This window comes from Tetrao urogallus, assembly GCF_951394365.1.
Source record: "Tetrao urogallus genome assembly, chromosome: 12".
NCBI classification, from domain to species: domain Eukaryota; kingdom Metazoa; phylum Chordata; class Aves; order Galliformes; family Phasianidae; genus Tetrao; species Tetrao urogallus.
The window spans coordinates 9,518,851-9,539,309 of record NC_136825.1 but is presented as its reverse complement, the minus strand read 5'-3'; the positions used below and the strand labels follow the sequence as shown (position 1 = coordinate 9,539,309).

General features: G+C 39.9%; 1 protein-coding gene across 1 annotated transcript in view; it reads right to left on the bottom strand.

The window, feature by feature from the left end:
• Positions 1–20,459, bottom strand: part of PEPD (peptidase D) — a gene marked incomplete at both ends in the record, with an annotated part of 168,936 nt that overhangs the window by 75,764 nt on the left and 72,713 nt on the right. Inside the window, 3 exons of the mRNA XM_079541307.1 lie at positions 9,015–9,061; positions 10,281–10,356; positions 15,720–15,764. Coding sequence (XP_079397433.1) covers positions 9,015–9,061; positions 10,281–10,356; positions 15,720–15,764 — 168 coding nt within the window. The remainder of the gene's footprint in view (positions 1–9,014; positions 9,062–10,280; positions 10,357–15,719; positions 15,765–20,459) is intronic.

Genomic DNA, 20,459 nt, shown 5'->3' with positions numbered 1-20,459 from the left:
AACTGGCTGAAGGGAAGGGCAGAGAGACTCAATACCATCAGTGGAAATGAGCAGATAATGGCAGACTAATGGGCTGAAATGTAAGAATCAATTAACTTCCAATACGCATCCTGAAGTACATGAGGGTACCAGAGAACAGCAGACAGTCTTTCTGAAGCTGCCAATTCTAGCCCCAAGCAAGTAAAGTCACCATGCTGATCCCAAGTGTTAGAAGCAGGTGGAAATGAAGCACAAAGTGGTACAGACAATATCAGCAAGAATTCCCTAAACTCATGCAGGAATTCTCCCAAATAACAGTCCTCCTTGCCCCAGCAGCCCCAAGTTACCAACCCCACTCATATTCCTTGAGTTTGGAAAATCCTGACCAAGTAAATCCTTGACCTCGTATGAAGTCCTTATGAATACAAGCCTCTTTGACCTGCAGCAGCAGATGAACCTCTGTTGGTCAGGTCCTTCCTCTGGTGTCTCCTGCTATATAACACTGCTTACATTTTTGCAAGGACAGCTTCTGATCAAAACCAGACGTCTTCCCCCTCACCAACAGCAGCTCCCTCCAGGACTCAAGAGATCTCAGCCCTGAGTCACGTACATGCAGACTCCAACCTGTCTTCCCAGCATGGCAATACATGAGTGCTCAAACCACGGGGCTGAGGCTGATTTGAAGCAGAATCTCTTTACTTTCAGAAAAGAGCACAAATATCTCTAAAAACCACCCAAACTTTCCAAAGATTAGGAAGCCAACTTTTGAATATTATTTTCATTTCCAAACAAAACAACAGATTAGTTGCAGACTGAGCCACCTAAGTCCACCACCTCTGAGCGATACTGAAAGCTCTGTGACCAAGACCTAAGGAAAAGAAAAATTACAACAGCCGAGGGGAAGAAAAAACAACCTGTAAAGAAGACCAAGCTCACATGCACAGAAAAGCAAACTAACACCAACTTTCATGTGTAATTACAATCTTGATCATGTGTTTTTCAATGCCATTGGTAACAGGTACACTAAACCACTACATGCTGCCAAAACAGGACACAGATTTACTCAATTCTGCCCCTAGAGAGATCGGGAAAAAAAAACCCAACACAACTAATAAACGCAAAAGAACCACTGTGACAGACACTGGAAGGCAGCACTGGCACACAACAGCAATGAGGATTCTCTAAGAACCCATTTGGAAGAGAATTTATACAGAGGGTATGGTGGCAGCACAGAACAGAATCTGCTCATTTTCTTTTCATCTGTCTAAAATGTTTTTGATTTTCAGAAGGTCAATATGTGACATCCTGTTATTAATGGATCATCTCAGCATTTTGTACATTTCCTTCAAATTCTTGGGCTTCCAATCTGAGTACAATTACATTGCTGTCGTGGTTATCAGAAGAGAACAACTAACCAAATCCTGATCTCCCTGCTTCTACAGCAATTAGCAAAAATTACTGAATAAAAGTTCATCGAAGCCTCACATACGGTAGAACCTTTACTTTTCACTTGTCTGAACAAGCATGAACAGCAAATAACAATCAGTTCAGCCTACTGTCTTTTATGAGTTCCATTTCACTTCTCTGCAACCCAAGCTTGTCATTAGTAATGACAATTAGTTAACTATCTCAATACTGTGCTAGATTCAGTAAAAACTGAAACCAGTGCTAATTTGATAAGAAAATGTTCTTGCCCTGATGTAACTAATCATCACTCAAAGAAACACTGACAGAAATCAGACTGAAACTGTAAATAAGAATTGTGACTACCTTTTGATTTCAAAAAAAATATCAGAAGGGTAATTATGGATTATCACTGCATAAACCGTGCTAACAACTCTGTAAGGACACACAATGACAGAGTATTTAAAATTGCCATGCAATCAAACCCAGTTCCATGCATGCTGCCTACATCCTTCTACTGCTCTCCCTCTGAAGGGAGGGAGCCAATTGCTAATTACCAGCATGGTAATTGTTCTTTGTCATTTGTGGGTTGATAGAAGATTTTATTTTTAAGTACTCACATGGTCCAATTCCAGGATTTTTTCACAGAAGATAAAACCCAATTATGTGGAACTTCAATCACAAGTCACAGAAGAGACCTCTGCAATTAAACATCTTTCCTCTATACAAAGAGCTAATTAAAGTGATGTCCAGACGGTGAACCAAGCTGTCCTCTACCGAAAGTGAACAAGACCTCCTGAAAAGGGGAAAAGCTGAGAGGTTGCTGGGAATTCGCTGGAACTGCTCCGCTCCTCGCCAGCAATTTAAGGATTCTCCCCAACACAGCCCAGCAGTTCAACCCAACCAGCTCCTGGAGGTTCTGTTGCAAGTTACACTTCCCTTCTTAGGGGGTTCTGCCCCCAACATTTTCCCAGCAGCTGGGGAGAAGAGAGCAGGGCAACTGGAAATGAGCAGCATTTGCCAGGGCAGGGGCAGCTGGAGCTTTTCACAGTGGACTTCACTACAGCAAAGAGCCTCTCCCCTAAGGCAGATGAGGTCCTGGCAGAGGTTTCCATGCTGAAGAGTAATCCCTCCTGCTGAATTATGTGCATGTGTGTGTGCATGCACCTGCTTTTATGCCTCTGTGACATAGAACAGGAACAGTGCTCAGGGCTTTTCTTTTAAATCAATTTTTAAATTCAGATTTTAGGATTAATTCCTAATTCATCTGAATTAGGAAACTGGGCCTACCTAATTTAAAGCATTAACAGAGCAGCTATACCTGTACATGCTTCCCAGCTCATCCCACTGAGTTCAGCCAAGCCTTGGGGTGAGTCAGGGTCAGAATCAAATCTTTGTTTTACGCTTTAAAAGATGTTCATATCCCTTATCTTGAGTTCAGTGACTGCAAAGTTAAGACCTGAAAACTGAGTAACAAGCATCACACAAAACAACTGAAAATCCATGAACTTAAGCTGAAGACAGAAGGAAGCGAGTGGAAGTAAATTCACTGTGCAACTGCAATATGAGAACTAAAGCTTATGGTACTGCAGCTGAGGTAAGCTTACTGCTGGAGCCAGCCAGCAGATCCACAGTATGCTTTCCTGCAAGACTGGATAGAAGACTGAATGGAGGTGTTGCTCTGAATCCAGCTGTTCTCTGGAATGATATTTCACTTGACTCCTCTCTGGGAGTCTGGGCTCCTGAAATGCAATGACTAAACCACCCTGGCCATTAGCAGCTGCCTGACACATGCTGTCAGCTCTGCATTGAGCTAGAGGTACTTGAGTTTCCTTTGTGCTTTATGGGCACTGATAGTGGAAGCAAGCAATTACCACTGAGATGTACAGATTTTCTTAAAGGCACCTGAAACAAAAGCTACAGACATCCACATTAAAAAAAAAAAAAACAAAACACACAAACATGCTGTATTAAAATAACCTGCTTGCATTCCCTACCCATTCAAAATAGCTTTGGTATTCCCTGCAACCAGGAGTGCTGACCTGGTCCTGGACCACTGCAAGTGGCTCCACATCACTGCTTTTAGGAAGCTCTGGATCACCTGAGAGGCCACCTCATACCTGGCTCAGGCAGCAGGGTCCCCCCCAGTGCCCTCTGAACAGGAGCACTTTGATTACTGTGCAGTGCCAGCAGTTGGTAAAACAGAAATTGCTGCTGATCCATTTTTTCCTTAAACACTTTCAAATATAAAGGATATAGATACAAAGGCAAACAAAAAATACTAGGTATGGGATTGTCTTAGTATGAAAACACTGCCCGGACAGTATATACACATATGCAAAGAAAAACAAAGGAAAACCAAACTGTTTTGTTGGGATTTCTCACCCCCAAATGTGGATAAAGGCCACCTTCATCCTCTTCTTCAGGTTGTTTTTTTTTTTTTTTTTTTCCCCCCTCCAGATTTTCTAAAGGTTTCATTCCACCCTTTTGATAACAGTAACCAACAAAAAAATCTTATCTTGTCTAATGGTGTAGCAGCTTTGGTAAACAAAGTAGTCAAACACCTTTCAGCTACCCAATGGTACCAACCATTAAAATTATAGTAAAATAAATTGTTTTGGGGTAACTGAGCAGACTGTTTGAGACTGCTAGCCTCTTGGCAGCTCTGCAGAAACACTAGTGAGAGTTGTGGAACAATTCAGCATCACTCCCAAGTCAGAAAGTAACTGTGAAGAATCTACTTGCACATTTTTGTCAGTTGCAGCAGTCATTTTCATTTGCTATCCACATACACTTAAAGGACTTAGAAAGACCATGCTTGAACTGAAATTCTAAATGCAAAAAGTGGATCAAGCATGAAAAAGAAAACCAAAACATTTTTTTAAAGATGGTTTACTGCAGCAGTCAGCAGCTTTCTCAAGGACATTCAAAGAGCAAAATCTATCAAGAGACATGAAGTGGCAAATCCAGATTAGCCAAAATAATAAGCATTTCACTAAAAGGAAATACCTAACAGAAAATAAAGTGATTCTGGCTATTTTCTAGTGAAATAACAAGTATGCTTTATTCGCAGTTTGTTCCACTGGAGCAGAGGAGAGAGAGATAAACGAAAGATGAGAGCCATAATCCATGAGAGCACTCTTAGGCTTCCACAGATAGTGAAATTTAACATTGACAGATATGACAGGAACTCATCTCAGTCTAAGCTCTGCTTTGGAATCAGGGACAGCACTGAGAAGAATAAGGATAAAGAACTTCTATCAGTCTTAGCTGGTAAGATGCAAAGAGTAAAAATAGTCTGCACACATTGTAAACCAAGAAGCAAAAAGCACTGTAGCTGCCTTCTTGCCATATTATTCCTTAAGTTGTTGCTGTAAGAGCACAGAGGAGTTAAAGTTAACCATCAACTATCACAAAATCACTCCAATTATCTGTATGGTTGCATGGACCTAAGAGAGACACTGCGTAACAGGCAGCGAAGTGGGGTCGCATCCACCCCATGGGATAAATTCTTGCTGGGGCTGGTGCGCTCTGAGTGGCCCCCACAACAGTTGGGAACAGTGTCACAGCCAGGAACTCCTCCAGTGGGCTGCTGGAGCATTGCCCTGCATCACTTGTACCACTCAGAGCACAAAGTGCTGAAGATGTACCACCAAAACGCAGACAGTTCTGGCAAAGGAAAGCTGATACACCAAGAAAAAGCAGCGAGTCAATTGTAACAACAGTACCAGACCAACGCCTAGGAGCTACTGAGTTACACGTTCCCTGAGCAGGTCTGGTCAGATCCTCTTTTCTTCGCCACTTTTATCGATGGAATCACAACACAAAGCAATTTGGGGTTGCTCTTTTGAAGAGAGCAACATGGAACAACTTCCCCAAACTCCCAGCACACCACAACCATGCAGCCTGTCCTTACACTAGCCAAGTTCCCATCTGTTCAAAGGCTTTGTGCTGCCAGCATCATGGGGCAAAGAGGAGTACTGCATAGTTCAGTGCATCCTGGAACATGTTCGCACTCCCACTACAGGGCTTCCAGTGCTATTAGGGACAGGACTAGGAACCTGCCAAGTGCCCAATACCATACCTGCAGCACGCTGCCCTCCTCTCACTTCTTCTCTCACTGTAATATGCATCTTCCCGTCATTCTCCAAACACATAAGCAATTACAAGTAGCCATCCCGACCTTAACATTATTTTCCCAAATAAAAAAGAGAACAAGTGAGAAAACGCACAGAAGAATCAAAACTTCATTTGGTAAATGATGAGCAGATGAAAGACATCACTCTAAAAATTGACACTGATTTAGAGGATGTCTCATTTAGAGGACATCTTTCCAGCAGTGTGGAGCATCATAAAACAGATACTACTTTAATTAGTACTTTCAGGGAGCATGTGGACATAAATACACACACATGTTCACAAATGTACACAAACAAAAATCTTTTGTAAATACATGCATTTTATATACGTGCTAAACCAGCTGAAATAAGGCTTTTTTTCCCCCACATACTTCTCAAGCTAAAGACATTTATCTTTTTGCTGTATTTTAACAGTATATTCACCATGGAGCAGTTTCATAATTAAAAGCCTTTAATTAAACAGAACATTAATTAACCATGAGATAAGCACAAATGCTAAAGAAACTACATCAAAGAAAATCCTGACTCTGACCTACCAAAATGACTTTATATGCAATTACAGGCGCTGAGAATTACTGTTTGTAGATAACTGGTTTGGCTGCCTCCTTAAAGTCAACTGACCACATTAAATAACACCAAACCAAAAAAACCCCAAAACACATTAAGATTGATTGGATTGCAGTTAATTGCATTCATTTTTATATGCCTCAATATTAACTCATTACTGGTTCAAAATCGTTCACCACTGAACACTAACACATACAGAACACTTCTAACAAGTTTTTGAAGCTAGCTTTCAAACCTCAAAACAAAGGAGATTGTTATCTAGAGATTTCTCTAATTTCCTTCCAGTCAGTCCTCAGAAACCCAGAAATACAACCAGCTTTTTGTATTGTTGGCTCTTGGATGTATTTCCAAGAGTACTTTAGACGGGTTTTGCCGCATTATAGGGCTGAAGTGACGCGAGTTTTTTTGTAGGAAGACCGCTTAATGAAATGAACAAAGAAAAGGCAACTCTCACGCTCTCAATGTGGTAATGGATATTTTAATTGCTTTTGGGATCCCTGGCACTATTCCTCCTAGTAAACAAGGCCAGATCAGCTTTCTACACAAAAACATGTGCTATATTGCAGAATGTCAGAGAATGAAAGCAATATGAAGCAAGTGTTACTGGCTGCATGTCAAGAGATCTTCATTCATTTCAAAAATTCATGATTTCACAGCAGCAGAAACTGCAGATGCACCTGGGGAGGTGGGGCACACAATTCAAAAGCTTTCACAAGAAAATCGTGGAACAGCAGAAAGAGAAAAAACTTCGTTAACATTTAATTGATCTCTGAAAGATAAGTGGGAATATTTTAATAAACCAATATAAATTAAGAGTTTCAGTTCTCTGCACTCCGAGATTCTAGATATGTCAAATCTGCAGAAAGCAAGCTATCTAGCCTGCCAGTGAGAAAACAACTGAAAAATTACTATGGTTTCAACAGAAGTTGTCAGTTTTTAGATGTTACCTTTTCTCAGGTCTTTGAAAGTTTCCTGAAGGTTCCTTCTTAGACTACATAGGTGTATATTTGTATACAGAACACACACTTCTGAGACTGCTTCTGAATTGATTTTTAAACATTGCAGCTACCCACTTTACAGCAAGATATGGAAATTGCAGTTTTGCATTTTAGGACCTTTCTCCTTTAAGCAATAAGGCAACAGAAACTGGTGCAAGGATGAATTTCACACAGCAACTGAAACTTCGGTTCTATTTATAGGCCCAATGGCAGGCGCTACAGTCTGCCGAGACCTCTTTCATTAGTGAAATAACCTCAGACTCTGTCAAGAAGTGTAACCTATCAAGACATATGGAAGAACAGAAGGCAATTCTAAACAGGTTTAACAGACACTTGCCCACTGTTTTTTGTTTGTTTGTTTTTCCAAAGACACAAACAATCATTTCAAAAGGTTCCTGAGAACAGCAAAAGCTGACTGAAGAATGGATGTCCTGGAACTACATGACATACCGCACAGACTTACAGAAGAGCTTATGCATTTGTTGCATGACATTCACATGAAACTGCCAGGCTCCTGACATTCAAAAGCACTTTCTGAGCAAACCCTGCTCCATGGCAATTTTTATTACCATTGACTTCCAGAGCCAATATCAGCATACACAACATGGGCAGCAAGTAAAACAAACACAAATAGAAAGAGCATTAGTAAAGTTAATGGGAGAATAGGAGAACGCATGCAACACTTTTTCCCTGTTGCCTGGTGATATATATAACTACATTTCGAAGTAATCTATTGAGCATGAGTCTATAGAGTCTGTAGAAATCTAAGTTCTTTTAAGCGTAACACCAATTTTTCTGTATAGCACACGTTCTAAAGGTATTACTCACTGCACATAGCATGATCCCGTGTTAAACTGGGAGAAGGTAAAAGCCAGCATAACATAAATGCTTGTTTCATAGAATTCTACTCTGCTCTGCAGGACCTACAAGTACATTCCCTTTCCCCTGTACTTAATACTACAGGCTTTTACATTGGGCTTGTCTATACCCAGAAGTTGCACTGATTTAACCAAATTATCTTCTAAAGGGACATATTTAAATCAGAGCAATCTCTTGTATGAACATTTGGAACTTAAAATCTGATAACAAACACCAGGGTCACTTTTCTCATCTCCACACAGGGCATCTAATTAGTCTGCTTGCTAACATTTCAAAAATGACTGTCAAGAAACAACAACAGTATCTGAGATATCACCACTATTTTCTATTTCTTTACTGTGTAATACTTCAAAAACTGAGAATTCTGTATGTGAGATAAAAATAAATGGACTTGGTGATCAAAACCATGTTTTATAAAACGGTCTAATGTAAATACTGATTTAAAAGAGGAAGCAATGTTCTCCTCATATCTAGACACATCACTTACTGTATCAATCACCAGCAGCCAACCCCTTCTACACATGTTCGTGTAGCACATTTTCTTCAACAGAAACGTGTGGTGTTCTTTTTGACTTCTTAACAGCTGTAGTAATACCCACCACATTTGTGAGACAAGCTCCTTGTACAGGCAATATCAACTTGTAATTGCAGGCAAGATGTAATTGAACACTGTCTTTTATAAGGTTCTTAAACACTCCTACTGTAGACTTCTGAGCATAACAAGCTTAAGGGCGATGTTTATCCATAAACACCATTTTACTGGATGCCTTCAAACAAGAACAGTTATTTCCTAAAGCTTCTATAAATACTACAACTCCAGAAAAATTAAACTGCACTACACCATCAGGAAAATATAATCAACCATCATCAAATACACGTCTGAAACTGATGAAGTGCCACTATCTCAAAATAACAAAATAATGCTTAAAACAGTCTTCAAAAGAGCTCTCTACTGAATCAATGCTACTGCTGTGCCACAGCTATTGCATCGACTCCTAATACAAACAGACCCTTCCTTTTTTATTACATTTATTGAAATAATTCTTACCTCTCCAGCTCGTATTCTTTCATACCAGCTTTTACTGCCTTCATTACCTGTAAGATACATATTAACATGGGACATTCTTAGCAGGAGGGAATCGCATATTTATGAATTTATGACTTATAACTGAGCATCTCCAGAGAAACCTATATTACAAAAATATAATCTGTACTTCATTTAAATTTACATCAGTATATGTACTTCAAAACTATATTAGAAATCAAACATCTTAATCTTTTAAAATGCCTGCAGTTTCCAGCAATAAAGCAAGCTTAATTGCCAAAGTATATCCTAATGAATTGCAGCTCATCAAAATACCAACGCTAAATTTTGAAAGCTCTGGTGAACTTGGCAGCAAGTCCTTTTGTTTTATGAAACACCAGCAAAACAAAACTGTGAACTGGAATATGCTACAAAGGAAGATCCTCTTTTGTACTTTGTAATCTGAATCAACAGAACACTGCTAGAGTTAACACCATGTTACACCTCATGTCTGAATTTCATTCTCAGGTTTGCTGAGAATGTGCACCAGTGTTATTCTTCTGCCTGCTTCTGTATTATGGAAGTTCTACTAAACAGCAGCTCCTAACAGTAAGAGTTTCCTCAGATGGGATGACATTATTTAAGGATTACAAATGACTGAGGAGAATGAATGCAAATGCATAGACTTTCTACAATATGCACTTCACAATATTTTCATGCTTCACAGTTCAGAAATGTGTAGAACAGGGGCAAAGTCAACAGTTAATTGGTAACTTCTTCAGATGCTTTTCACTAAGCTCCCCCTGGTCTTTGCTCAGAACTCACGGCATCTGAGTCACTTTATAGAGTACAGGATTGACGCCTAAGGTCCATATCACCAATATCACAACTCCCACAGTTTATAAGGGACTGGCTTGAGTAAACTGCCAGAGCAAAACTTTCTAGAGCTGCACAGATGTGGGCCAGATGAAAAATCTTCATCTCATTCTCCATTGCTGTACAGGTATTTGCGCAAAGAGAGCAGACAGACTGCAGGCAGGTCACCTTCTGCTGAGGCTCCAGCTTTTATCCAAAACCACACTTCATTTCTCACACACTGCAAATGCACCAGTGAGTTCAAGGACAATACAAGGTATATTACTGGGCTGTAATAGAAGGGATATTACCCTCTTATTTCTATCCAGCCTTTCCATTATTTTATTACTAAGCAATTCAGGGTTGCTGGGAACGTTTTCTGAGTACTACTGTTACACTAAGAGCAAAAATTATTAACAGTAAAGGATCCATTACCTCTTTATGAGCTTCACTGGAGATTTTATTGGTGTAGCGCAGAACTTCCAATTCCATGTCTGTCTTAATCACACGACTTAAAGAAAAGTAGAACAGATTTTGGTTAGGTTTGCTTCTTAGCTTAAGAATACAAAATAACCTGAAAACAACATGTATCGCCTACAGTAAAATACAACCAGTACCTCAAGAACAGAGCCTTATTGAAGTATTTGTGACAGCAAAGTTCCGTTGGCATTGATTCACCACTAGCAAATCAATCTTACAAAAGAACGTCACAGGCATTCCAAACATCAGCCTGCATTATTTTGAGATGAATAAACAAGTGGTCCAATCAACCTTTTTTCAACTCATTTTACAGCACATTTGGAACAAAGGCAGTGGAGTTCTGTATTTGTCGTTGCTCAACAGTACCAGTGGAAAATTTGTACAGGCATACTTGAGTTACTTTTTAAACACAATTTGAAACTAGTTTACATAATGAAATTTCCAGAGCTCCAAAATTTCTAATTCAGCACAATCCCAACTCCTACCTATCTGCAATACCTCGGGGGAACAGATGGAACAAAAGCTGCATCTGTTTAGTATTTAAAATCCAAACCATGAAGTTCAGAAACCACAGAGGCAGTAATTACAGCCACAACGTCCACTTTCCTTCCTGTATTCAGAAAACACAATAAAAAATAACACCCTATTCTTCATGCCTTATGAAATGCTGAACTTGCATTTATTCATGAGCCTTGATATTCTGTTCTGAACTCAACTAAAAAATTTAACATTAAATTTTTATCTACTTGCACTGCTTTCTATTGCCTAGTTCAAATAAAAGCAGCTATTTTCTATGAACACGAACAGGAAGTGGAGATAGTTCCTACTCTCTATTGAACACCACCTACTCTTCCTACTGCTACACATACTGATTTCTTAATATTTCTCACATCCACCTCAAAGGATGCCGCAAACACCACAGTTACTGCTTACAAAGAACAGAACTGCATCTATTGAATTTGGTGAAAATGCATGAATTGTGTTTTCCAGTTCCATTCCAGAGCTTGCAGCAGGTATAAAGTACCATAACTGAGATATTTCAAAACTGCCACCAGGGCACCTTTTTTTAATTATTATTACAACTGCTACTCATGCTGCTGTAGAAAACTATTTGTTACGTTTCTGCTCCTGCAGTTTGTTTTAATGAGTCCAGACGAGGGTTACTCAGCCCTCACTGCCTCTGATGGCAGCTGTACTGCTGTGTGGCACAGACACTCCCACCCAAAGAGAATTTTTCTGGCCAGAGTAAAGATACCTTTTTAAAAAACGGTGATATCAAAATGTTTTAACAGAAAAATAGCAAAGAGGAAGGAATTAGACATTCTTAGTGAATTGGAATATCATGACAATAATCATGATGCACACTGAGAATGAGAAATACTAGATTTTAAAATGAACACCGAGGTGATAAAATTACACTGGAGTAGCGTAAGCTCCTCACCATGGATGAGGAAACAAACTTCTGCTTTTGATTTTTCACTAAGATAAACAACAGCAGCTCCAATATATTCATGTTAGAATGAGGTAGCAAAGGCTTGAAGATTATTTTGTTTTAAATCCTGTTCAGAAGACTGCATGTGCTAGCAGGGTAATTTAATACTTGTTTGATGTGCCTTTATATTACTTTCAATATATAGTACATATCCACGCTCTGCAAGTGCCTGAAAAATATGCTGTTCCATAATTCAGATGTCTCATCTCTTTATTGGGATCTGGGAGGAATACAAGTTAATAACTGCTCAACTACAAGTGCAAACAGTATCTCTTTTACTTGACTAGATCATAAGGCTTCCGGGTCAAGGTATTTATTCTAGATCATAACTTCTCTGGTATCTTTCTGCATATCCAAATGAATATTTAGCTTTAGCCTTTTTATGGAATTAATCACCTTCATTTGCACCAGGTCAAGCACCAAAACATTTTACAGAAAGCATTTATTCATTCCAAGAGCAACAGAAATCACCAGCCAACTGTTAGTAGGGGAGATCAAGCAGATCTCCAAAGAAAACTCACTGTGCTCCTATGCTGACTGCACTGGTATTGCTGATGGAGCTCCCAGCAGCATGTTTGTGCAGCAGAAGGGTATTTCAGCACCTTCTCCTCAATTGCAATAACAAAAAGCAATGACTCCCAAACTGGGCTTGAGATGTTGAGAGCCAAGCACTTTTGTTAGTACTACACGGTAACCCCATGGGTGATGAATGACTCAGTTTTTTATTATTTCCCCTCCCCCCACTTCCAAGTTATCACTAGAAGAAAGTCCCACCTTTGTTTAGTAACATTAACTTCAATGTTCTAAGAACAGCTCTTGGACCAGTTATATGTTGAATATATTCATTAGCATTTCAGCAGGAACAAATCACTTGCAGGCTCCAGCTAATGCAACTGCAAAAATGTACAGATTCAGCACATAACACAGTTCTTAGATTAGAAGTGGCAAGCCACTCAATGAAAACAAGATTCATGGTAAGTCATGAAACACTGTGAACTTGGAAAAGGATGGATTTAAAAAGGGAGGCAACAGATCCTCAACCACAAACACTCTCCCCTTTCAGCATTGAAACACTTTTTTTTTTTCTTTTTTTTTCATTACAAGAGTAAGGAATAGTAAACATGACTTTTGCAGCCTACAGTTCTTCCTGGCTGTCTCCCAGGGGTCGGTGCTGGGGCCTATCCTGTTTAATATCTTCATTGATGACTTAGATGAAGGGATTGAGTGTACCCTGAGTAAGTTTGCAGATGGCACCAAGTTGGGAGGTGGTGTCGATCTGCCTGAGGGCAGGGAGGCCCTGCAGAGGGATCTAGATAAGCTGGATCGCTGGGCTGAGGTGAATGGGTGAGGTTTAACAAGGCCAAGTGTCGGGTTCTGCATTTTGGCCACAACAACCCCATGCAGCGTTACAGGCCTGGGGATGAGTGGTTGGATGACTGTGAAGAGGAAAGGGACCTGGGGGTGTTGGTTGATGCTTGGCTGAACACGAGCCAGCAGTGTGCCCAGGTGGCCAAGAGGGCCAACGGCATCCTGGCCTGCATTAGAAATGGTGTGGCCAGCAGGAGCAGGGAGGTGATCATCCCCCTCTACTCAGCACTGGTGAGGCCGCACCTTGAGTGCTGTGCTCAGTTTTGGGCCCCTCACTACAGGAAAGACATTGAGGCCCTGGAGCATGTCCAGAGAAGGACAACGAAACTGGTGAGGGGTCTGGAGCACAAGTCTTATGAGGAGCGGCTGAGGGAGCTGGGATTGTTCAGTCTGCAGAAGAGGAGGCTCAGGGGAGACCTCATTGCACTGTACAACTTCCTGAAGGGAGGCTGTGGTGCAAAAGGGTCTGGCCTCTTCTCCCAGGCAAATAGTAGGACCCGAGGAAACGGCCAGAAGTTATACCAGAGGAGGTTTAGGTTGGACATTAGGAGAATCTTTTTCTCTCAAAGGGTGGTCAGGCACTGGAATGGCTGCCCAGGGAGGTGGTGCAGCTGCCGTCCCTGGCAGTGTTCAAGAGGCACCTGGATGAGGAGCTACGAGATATGGGTTAGTAGCTTCTGGTACTAATAGGAATGGGAGGGTGGTTGGACTAGATGATCTTGCAGGTCGTTTCCAACCTTGCGATTCTGTGATTCTGTGATTCTGGCTGGTTCAGAAAGCTCAGCCATTTCACCTCCTATTGAAATTTTTAAGAAAACAGAATTTTTCTGACAATTATCAACGTAAGACAGAAAAGTCCAGAGCTTGTTGAATTTGAAATTATGTAAATAATGGAAGTATACAGTGCAAATGAAGGAATTTCCTACCCTAGAGAATATCTAAAATAACCATCCAAAGTTCCACCTTCCTAAAATGAAAATGTTCTTAAGTCTAGAAATGTTATAGCTTTCCAAAGAGAGCTTCTTGGGGAATAGTCTGAGATTCCAAGGAAACACTAACTTAGGAGGGTTTAATATATGGAGTCTGTCATTCAAATATTAATTTCACCAGATACTTAACATTCAAGTGGTCTTTAGCATACTTTAACCATAAACAAAAGCCACCAAACTTGATTAAATACTTTAAGACACTCTTGACTGCAAGCATGAACTTCAGCTTCACTTAAAGCTGTTTTCTTCATAGGCAGGCACAGAGAAGGTGCATACTAAGTATTTCAAGTACTGCTTCCCGCCTAAGATCACAGAGTAGGCACAACCAGAGTTCTGGATTAGCATTCACCAAAACAAACAACTCTTAAGTGCTGCCTTTGTATTGCCTCATTGCTAAGTCTATCTCAGTACAACCTTGGGGCACAGACCTCAAGTGAGCCCGTTCTGAGCTTCCTGTAAAAAGATCAAGACCCTCATCTATGCCAAACCACACAGAACAGCAGCTCATGGCATGACACCTTCATAAGGTGAATGTTACCAGGAAAGCTGATTTGGGAACAAGCTTGTAGCTCTAAAGCAAAACCCTCTGCAGTTAAAATTATCTCCCTTCCTGCAGTGCACTTGTACTTAGAAATCTAAGCTTGGAAATATGGCTCTCTTCACGTTCCCTTTCCTGTTCCTTATCATTCTCTGCTAACAAGACTACAAGAAGGTAAGCAAGCAGCAGGACACACAAAGATGTAGCTCCCTTCCCCAGCTTGCCAGGTCTCTTGGAGAAACACTCACCACCATGACGTGGGATCGAGGCTGAAAGTTCCCTGTGTCTGACCAGCAGAAAGCTCACAACCTACATCAAACCAGATAGCTAACACAACAGCCATATCACTGCAGGTAAATAAGACCTCATAAAGAACTTCTAAACAGCTTATACCATTTCAACAGAGTAGGATATCAGGGGTTTCAGAGCACAAGTGAAGATTTCTAGACCTCTCCTATCAATGCAGAAGCTTTACAAGCTCCTAATACACTAAGTCACACAGACTAACTTTTACTATTCAAGACAGGCTGCAGTACAATCCTCCTAGAATTAAAAAGTGCAGCTACATGAATAATAATTTGCCAAAATTAGTAAGTTAAAATAAATCCTAGGAAAGTAATAACACCTTATTAAATATTATATGTTTGGACTTAGTTTTCACCTACCTTTGATTTGCATTGCTAGAATATGAATTATCCTGAATTGTATGTTATTCATACAAATTCACATTTACGTAAACGTGACTTAGTTCCAAACATATCCTATTACAATTTTTATCCAGACTTGAGGCTTAAGGAATGTTACATAAATTCTTAACTTCTCAATGCTGTTACTTAACCATATTTTTACCTTCAAGCCTTATTTCCAGCCCATGACGTGAAATCAGCCTAAAATTAAAACATATCCTTAACTAAGTAGGACATTCCACTGAGAGAATGCCTCTGAAGCGACAGATCAGAATATAGGCACGTTCAACTACTAAAATAGAAAGACTTCTTGCTACTCACCATTCTGCAATTTCAGGATGAAGGATTTTGTTGTTCACATTAAATCTACAAAAAGCAAACAATACAAACATCAACAAGCAGCCAGGCAAATTTTGTTCTGTTTGTTTGGGGTTTTTTGTTTTTTTTTTTTTTTTTCCTTTTTAAAAAAGTGCCTTCCTTGTGGCTGTGAAAACTTGCAAAGGCAAATCATAGAATGGCTCAGGTTGGAAGTGACCTGAAGGGTCATCTAGTTCCAACTCCCTGCTATGTGCAAAGCTGCCAACCAATCAAGCACCAGCTCAGGCTGCCCAGCACCCCATCCAACCTGGCCTTAAACATCTCCAGGGATGGGGCATCCACCACATCCCTGGGCCATCTGTTCTACCTCACCATCTCAGTGAAAAATTTACCTAATCTTAATCTTCCCTCCATTAACTTAAAATCATCCCCCTTGTCCTATCAGTATCTACATGTTAAAAGTTATTTTCTCTCCTATTCATAATCTCCCTTTAAATATTGGAAGGTCAGAATGAGGTCTCCCAAATGTAAGATCTGAAGTTAGTGTGGATCAGAGTACATCACAGAACAGAGAAAGCACACGTTCATCTTCACTGGGAGGCAAGGAGTTCATGTTAAAACACATGAAATTAAACCAGGCACATTCTGAGAACACGCAGAGAGCAGAGTAAGAGCACATTCAGGACACACTTACAAAACTTGCTTCTAACAAACGTAAAATCTTAAGTTGCCAATTCACTGCTATGAGTGTGGGGTGGACCAGATCAATCTCCAGAGATTTCTCCCAACCAAAATGTTTTTACGATTTGAACTCTAATTTATTTATTTATTTAACACATTCCAGTTTCTGTGTGCATATGATAAACAAGATCACTTAAGAGGAAGACTGAAAAAGAGATAACTTCTCATCTGTTATCTACAGACAAGGCAAAGCTTCCACCTCAGCCTCAAAAACTTCTTTCCATTCATTTTCTGCATTAACAATTCACATCTCCTTGGAACTGTTTTGAGGCTCTCTAAACAATAACATTACAGTGGCCAATAGAATAAGAACTCGAGTAATTAAGTGGAGCACAAATGGATTTTCAAGCATTGTTCAAGGGTTTTTTTGCTTACAATTTAAATGCCTAAGGAGTATTCTGCATCAAAGATGCTTTTGTCTGGCTCAAAACCATTGGTTCTTCAGTTAGGGAGTATAAGAATTAAAATGCTCCAAGGCTCCCATCAGACCTTCAGAAGAATGTTGGAAGGCAATAATTAATTTTCTCACAATTTTGGGAGGAAAAAAATAAATCTACTTCAGGTTAATGGTGATTTGCAATATCTCAGAGGGGACTAACTAAAGGATAAATTCAATTTAAAAAAATATTTAAAAGCCACTTCTAATTGTACCAGTGTCTTCCTGCATCCTTAGATAGGAGGAAAAAAAAAAAAAAAACATGTCTTTTTCAAGGACACGTGCTCATAAACATATAAAATCCTAACGAGGTGAAGGTTAAAAGCTTTGTGTTCCTACTCCAAGATAGAAAACAACAATTTATCAGAACATTTAACAAGGACAGGCTGTACAGTATTCAATATTACATGTATCAATTAGAAACCACAGGAAAACCAACACAAGACAAAAGCCAAAAGTCTCAGAATACTGCATCACTGCACAATAAAGTTTGTCACCTGGAAACAAGAAAGTCTTGTAATACCCAGAAAAGCTACATTTCATATTTAGTCATTCCCATCCAACAGCTACTATCTAGCTAGTTCAATGTGGAAATAATTCTGGAATGGAAGAGCCAGTTAAACACAAGTTTATACAGAGGAAAACCTTTGAATGATGCAGTACACATCAATTTAGAAAAAATACTAGAAAAGCCACAAAATCCTGAGCTCCCCACTACTACTTGGCTGGAAACAAGCAAGCAGTACCACAGAAAGACTAGACAGAGAAGAATTAAGCTGCAACTGCAACAACAGACAAAGGACTTTCAATAATAGTCACGGTATGTCAGAACAAAAAAATAGATCAATGAATCCAAGTGTAAGGAGAAACTGCAGCAATGCAGAACGCTCCAACGCTAGCTCTGTGAATACAATATATAAACTGTAGTCACCACAAAGTAATAAAAGAAAATTAAGGGCAGGGAGGTGCTGATACAGATGAAGACTGACAATCTGATAATTCACACACCTCTTTAATCACAAGCACAGACAAAGCCAAAAGTGCATCATAAGTCAAATGGTAAAACTACGAAGCTCACAATAAGCAGACTGTGTCCATCTGTTAAAAATAAATAAAACGGGTTGGGGAACAACTGTGCACTGACAAGTTTTCAAAGATGTACTATTACCTCTTTCACAGTCCCCAGCTTGTGCTTTTCCAACCCCAACAGTTCCTCCTGAACAGCCTTTGTGTTGCCAGAAACTCCAGTTCTACACACTGGCTGTGACCACTTACCACACAGCAGCTCACCGCTGTCAGTTTAGAAAACCAATTAAACACAACGAAAGGCTGTAAGAGTAAAACAAAGCAGTGCTGGGGTCATGGAGAGGAGGCAGAAGATCATGAGCAGAACTGCAGTTCTCTCTCTCTCATCTGAAGAGCAGACTCTGATATATCATTAAGAATGAAACAAGATCTTGGGGCTCCGGAACACAGCATCAACTCATATTTGGAAGAGATTCTGATCTACTCTACATAGTTTTTTCAAAGAAGCCAATGATTAAGGATTGAACTGTCTCAATTCTGCTTAGCTTGTGGGTCCTGTGTGAGTGGCCCCAAGACCAGAGTTATGATTGTTGGACATCCAAAGTTAGTGACTCAAATTATATTTAATTAGGAACAAGGCAGCTAAACAAGCCACATTCTAAAAGTCACTGGTTAAACAGTACACTTAAGAAGAGCTAGTCACCACTAAACAGAGCACACAAATACTGATTAATTCATGTCACTTGTGCAGGAATTTCTAATTAAATAACCCTACCTTATCTTTTAAGCAAGTTTAGATCCTGCTAGACAATAATCAACTTACTCTTAAAAACCATGGACTGCCCTAATGCTAAGAGGATCATGCAGAGCAATCCAATTCTATGTTTCACTGCAATCTGCAAATTGACAATACTTGATGAGATACGTGGTCTCAAGGAAGAAAACAAATGACATTTTGCTATTGTTGCAATCTAATGTGTTAATGCTCCCATTTAATCAACACAGAACTAAGAAATATTACAGTGAATGGCATGTTCAAATTGATTTCACACTCAGTTGTCCTTCAACATGTGAGGAAATTTCATTAGTTTAAAAAAAGGCTAGAAATCCACAGCTCCTCTATAATGAGACTTTTTTGTCAGTTTACAAAATATGTATATGATGACAAATCTAAAACATTTATACATGTTAAAATTTTCTTTAATATGGAGAATCTCTTATAACGGTTGACCTCAATACACAAAACCAAACTGGTCTTGGCCCTGCATTCAGTTGAATCTGAAGCAAGCAACATGCCCACTTTTTACTTTAAAATGCATATTTTTTTTTCTTTAAGAACTCAAATGTATGACACATTTTGCCATCCAAAAGAGAGCTATATGTAATCTACGGAAACAACTGTACCATGATTTGTTATGATGGGTTCTATTATCTGCATACAAACCAGATTGATCATTTACAGCAGAACAAAAACAACTTGGGTGATGTTCTGAGGAAGCATGCAAATAACACACAGCAGCCATTTTGCCTCAAATGACTATTCAGTATAGTGGAAAAATAACAAAATAGTTTGGATAATTATGTTCCATAAGAAGTTCAAAAGGTTCAAAAAGTAAGGCAAGGTAGCAACATGATTAGGGCAAGGAAAAGGTGGCTTCTGAGAGGAGCAGAACAGCCTCCAAACAGAGCAAGCTTCAGCTTGTTCAGGAAATGATGCATTTATTTTCATTATTATCCATACTGGGAAAAAAAAAAAGTGGGGGGGGAGGGGAAAGCATCTACAGTGGAACACACTCAGTCCAGGAGAAATAAAACAAATGGGAGCAGGAGAAACAGAGACTGTAGCAAGCAGATACATCTTCAGGAGGTAACCAGAAAATGGAAACTAGCAAAAGAATGAAATAACTTAATGGCTGAACCCGAGTCTGGCCAAGCAAAGAAGTGGGCAAGGTGTAGTCACTGCCAAACACAAAGTAGCACGGCTTAGAAAAACGTAGTTTGGTACAAGCTCAACCTGGAAGAAATCAATGTATTAGAAAAACACAAGTTTGAATAAACTTGATACAAGAGAGGGGAAGAAATAAATGCTGAAGTTAGAGTCTGTGTCAAAACCAAACAAAAACTGGTTGATTTATATACAATTACAAAGCTCTAAGGAGATCAGACTTCACACAGCAGCTCACCCCTCCTCCCTGCCCCCGCCAGCCAGACTCCCTTCACTGCCTGCTGTGGGCCCACAGCCCATTGTAACCACAGAGCTGACGGCCCCCAGAATTATGAGCTGGGGAGATGAGAAGGCTGGAGAGACAAGTGGTTCGAGGGCACGAAGCATGTCAAAAGAGTTGAGAAGGAGTGCATCTCTAGCACGTTCAACAACAAAATCAACAAGTGCTCTTTGACACTGGGGTATGGTAGGAGAGACAAAGACATTAAGCAGATCTGTCAAAAACAGCAAAAGGAAAAAACCGATGCCCAGGGGTGGAGAGGGCGAGCATATCCTCTCTCTCTAAGGAATTCTCTGCTGAACTGCTAGAAGGCTC